Source organism: Eleginops maclovinus, chromosome 22, assembly GCF_036324505.1.
Source record: "Eleginops maclovinus isolate JMC-PN-2008 ecotype Puerto Natales chromosome 22, JC_Emac_rtc_rv5, whole genome shotgun sequence".
Lineage (NCBI taxonomy): Eukaryota > Metazoa > Chordata > Actinopteri > Perciformes > Eleginopidae > Eleginops > Eleginops maclovinus.
Window position 1 is genome coordinate 23,441,290 of NC_086370.1, and position 2,633 is coordinate 23,443,922.

At 42.3% G+C, this 2,633-nt stretch overlaps 1 protein-coding gene across 1 annotated transcript in view; it reads right to left on the reverse strand.

The window, feature by feature from the left end:
- Window positions 1-2,107, reverse strand: part of LOC134858883 (cytochrome P450 26C1) — an 8,829-nt gene extending 6,722 nt beyond the window's left edge. Inside the window, exons 1-2 of the mRNA XM_063875081.1 lie at window positions 2,021-2,107; window positions 604-915 (exon numbers count right to left, since the gene is read on the reverse strand). Coding sequence (XP_063731151.1) covers window positions 604-810 — 207 coding nt within the window. The 5' untranslated portion in view covers window positions 811-915; window positions 2,021-2,107. The remainder of the gene's footprint in view (window positions 1-603; window positions 916-2,020) is intronic.
- Window positions 2,108-2,633: the final 526 nt, after the last annotated feature.

The following is a 2,633-nucleotide window of genomic DNA, read 5'->3' on the forward strand; positions in this document are numbered from 1 at the left end:
TCTCTGATGGATGAACATATTCTAGGGTCACTCATTCATCCCTGTGGCGAGAACATCACAGCTGTTAGGTGTTGTAAGTCCTCAGATATTATATATATATATATATATATATATATATATATATATATATATATATATATATATATATATATATATATATATATATATAATATATATATATATATATATATATATATATATATATATTATATATATAGTAAAAGTACAAGTGCTCATTCTGCAGATTAGTCCACTTCAGTGCTCAAGTAAAGTACAAGTACCTCCAAATTATACTCAAGTGCCAAAAATATCACATCTCTTCTACTTAAAACCACAATTTAGAAATACTCTGTTAAAAGTATCTCCAATGATACTCAAGTTAAAGTAAAAACGTGTTAGCATCCAAAAATACTGAAACGAGTATTTCTACTTTGTGGTTCTGTTCTAAGGAAAACATCCACATATTTAGTAAGTCAGGTTACTTTAGCAAATATACTTAGCACTAGTGGTTAAACCCTAGCATGGATCAACACAATGAAGACCGCAGGAGGATTTTGGCATGCATGTAAATAAAAGAGCTAAATCAGCCCAGAGGTTTCTCACCTGGAACAGCCAGTGGAAAGTCTCCCCGACCAGAGGCCATCCCATGGAGCCTTTCGGCAGCGGCAGACTGCTCTCCTTGTCCCGGGTCAGAGTCCAGCGGAGGCTCCACAGCTGCCGAGTCAGAGCCAGCAGCAGCAGCGCGGACAGCATGGAGGTGAGCGCAGCTGCCAGGGCCGACAGAGCCCCGAACTCGGCCAGGGGTAACATCTCCGAAAACGGTCCGGTTCCCCAGCATCCACCTGTGTCCGTGCGTAAAGGCGCGTCTGGTCCGTGAGTAAAACCGTCCTCCTTTCAGTTCGCTGCGTCCTCCTCCTGTCCGAATGAGAGGTGAGAGAAGTACTCAGGTCTTGTTCTTCAGTAAAGTAGAAGTACCAGAGTGTAGGAATACTCTGTTACAGTAAAAGTCCTGCATTCAAAATGTTCCTTATATCAGAATGAACTTTTTTATTAAGAGTCAAAACAAGGCATTCAGACTTTGTATACTGCGGGGTAGCTGCTGAATGTACTCCAGGTGGAACTACAGTCTGATTTAAGGGTTGATGAGGAGTAGAATTACAAAATATAAAATGGAAACACTCAAGCAAAGTACAAGTATCTCACTACTTCTTTCCACCTCTGGTCCAAATAAAAATAAAGGTGTGTTGGAGCTGCAGAGGAATCTAAACTCTTTCTGAACTCGTGTTTGGAGACAGCTGTTATTACAGACCACAATAATAACAGTAATCACAATGCTGCTGTTGATCCAGAACCAGGCAGCGGATCTGGGGTTATTAACAGGATTTAAAATGTTTCTGTTCAGTATAAAGTCACAGAAAGAAACACCATGATTGGTTTTTGTTTGAGGAACAGAACTTCTGTCAATGACTTCGTTTCAGTTTTCAGTTTTCAGTTTGGGGTCATATATACATTATCTATGCAGCCAAACGCATTTTTTTCTGGAGGAACAAGAAGAAAAAGTTCATATTTTCTGCATTTGATAAAGAGTGTCTGCTTGCTTCAGACCGGATGGATGCGCTTTGGATGAGCTCTCCATGAGAAACGTGCTTCTCTGCCGTGAGGAAACTCCCCTTCTTCATTCCTCCGAACATGAGGAGTAGCTGTCAACTATTCCAAATAGTTTTACAGGTTTACATGCGCCGGCTTGTCTATTAGGTTCTGCGCCTTTATAGGTACAGTTCAGGGGGCTCAGCCACCCCCAAGGCGGACGGGCTTTATGGGGAAATGGTAGCAATAAATCAGGGTTTTTTTTAAAGAAGAAGCAGAAGAAGAAAGGGGGATTTGAATACAGTAGGCTACAGTAAGAAGCAGGTTAGTAAATAAAGATGAAAGGATGATTAAACCGTTTTAAAAGTTCAACAGCTTCAGGTGAAGAGGGTTCCTGTGCGTAAAGATGCCCGCGTAAAAGGGCTGAACGTACCTGTAGTCAGCGCGGAGAGAAAATCCGTGTTTTAGTGTGAGAGTTTCTGCTCCTCTGCTCCTCTGAACCCCGGAGTCTATCCGTGCTCCGGCTGCGGGCTGCGGGGGGTTTTATAGAAGAGGCTGCACGGCATGATCCACCTTCAGAGGGTGACGTTGGTCTGAATAATAAGAGGCTCCGAGAGAGAGAGAAATCAACAGGAGAAAAAAGTCTAGAGAGAGAGGTGTGTGTGTGTGTGTGTGTGTGTGTGTGTGTGTGTGTGTGTGTGTGTGTGTGTGTGTGTGTGTGTGTGTGTGTGTGTGTGTGTGTGTGTGTGTGTGTGTGTGTGTGTGTGTGTGTGTGTGTGTGTGCGTGTGCGTGTGTGTGTGTTCAGTCTGCAGCAGCTTCACGTTTTTCACGAAGCAACAGGAGGAACTCGCTGGATATTATCTCATCTCTGTCTTTATGTTTGTATTTTTTATTTTACCAATTGGACATCCGATAGCATTGCTTTCACCTGAGCAGCTTAAATACATTTGACCATAATGTGTGCATGGTGTGAAATTAAAACCGTAACAGGCAGGTTTGTGTTTGTGCTTTTCCTCCAGGTTGTGCCCTATATTTTATTTCCCAT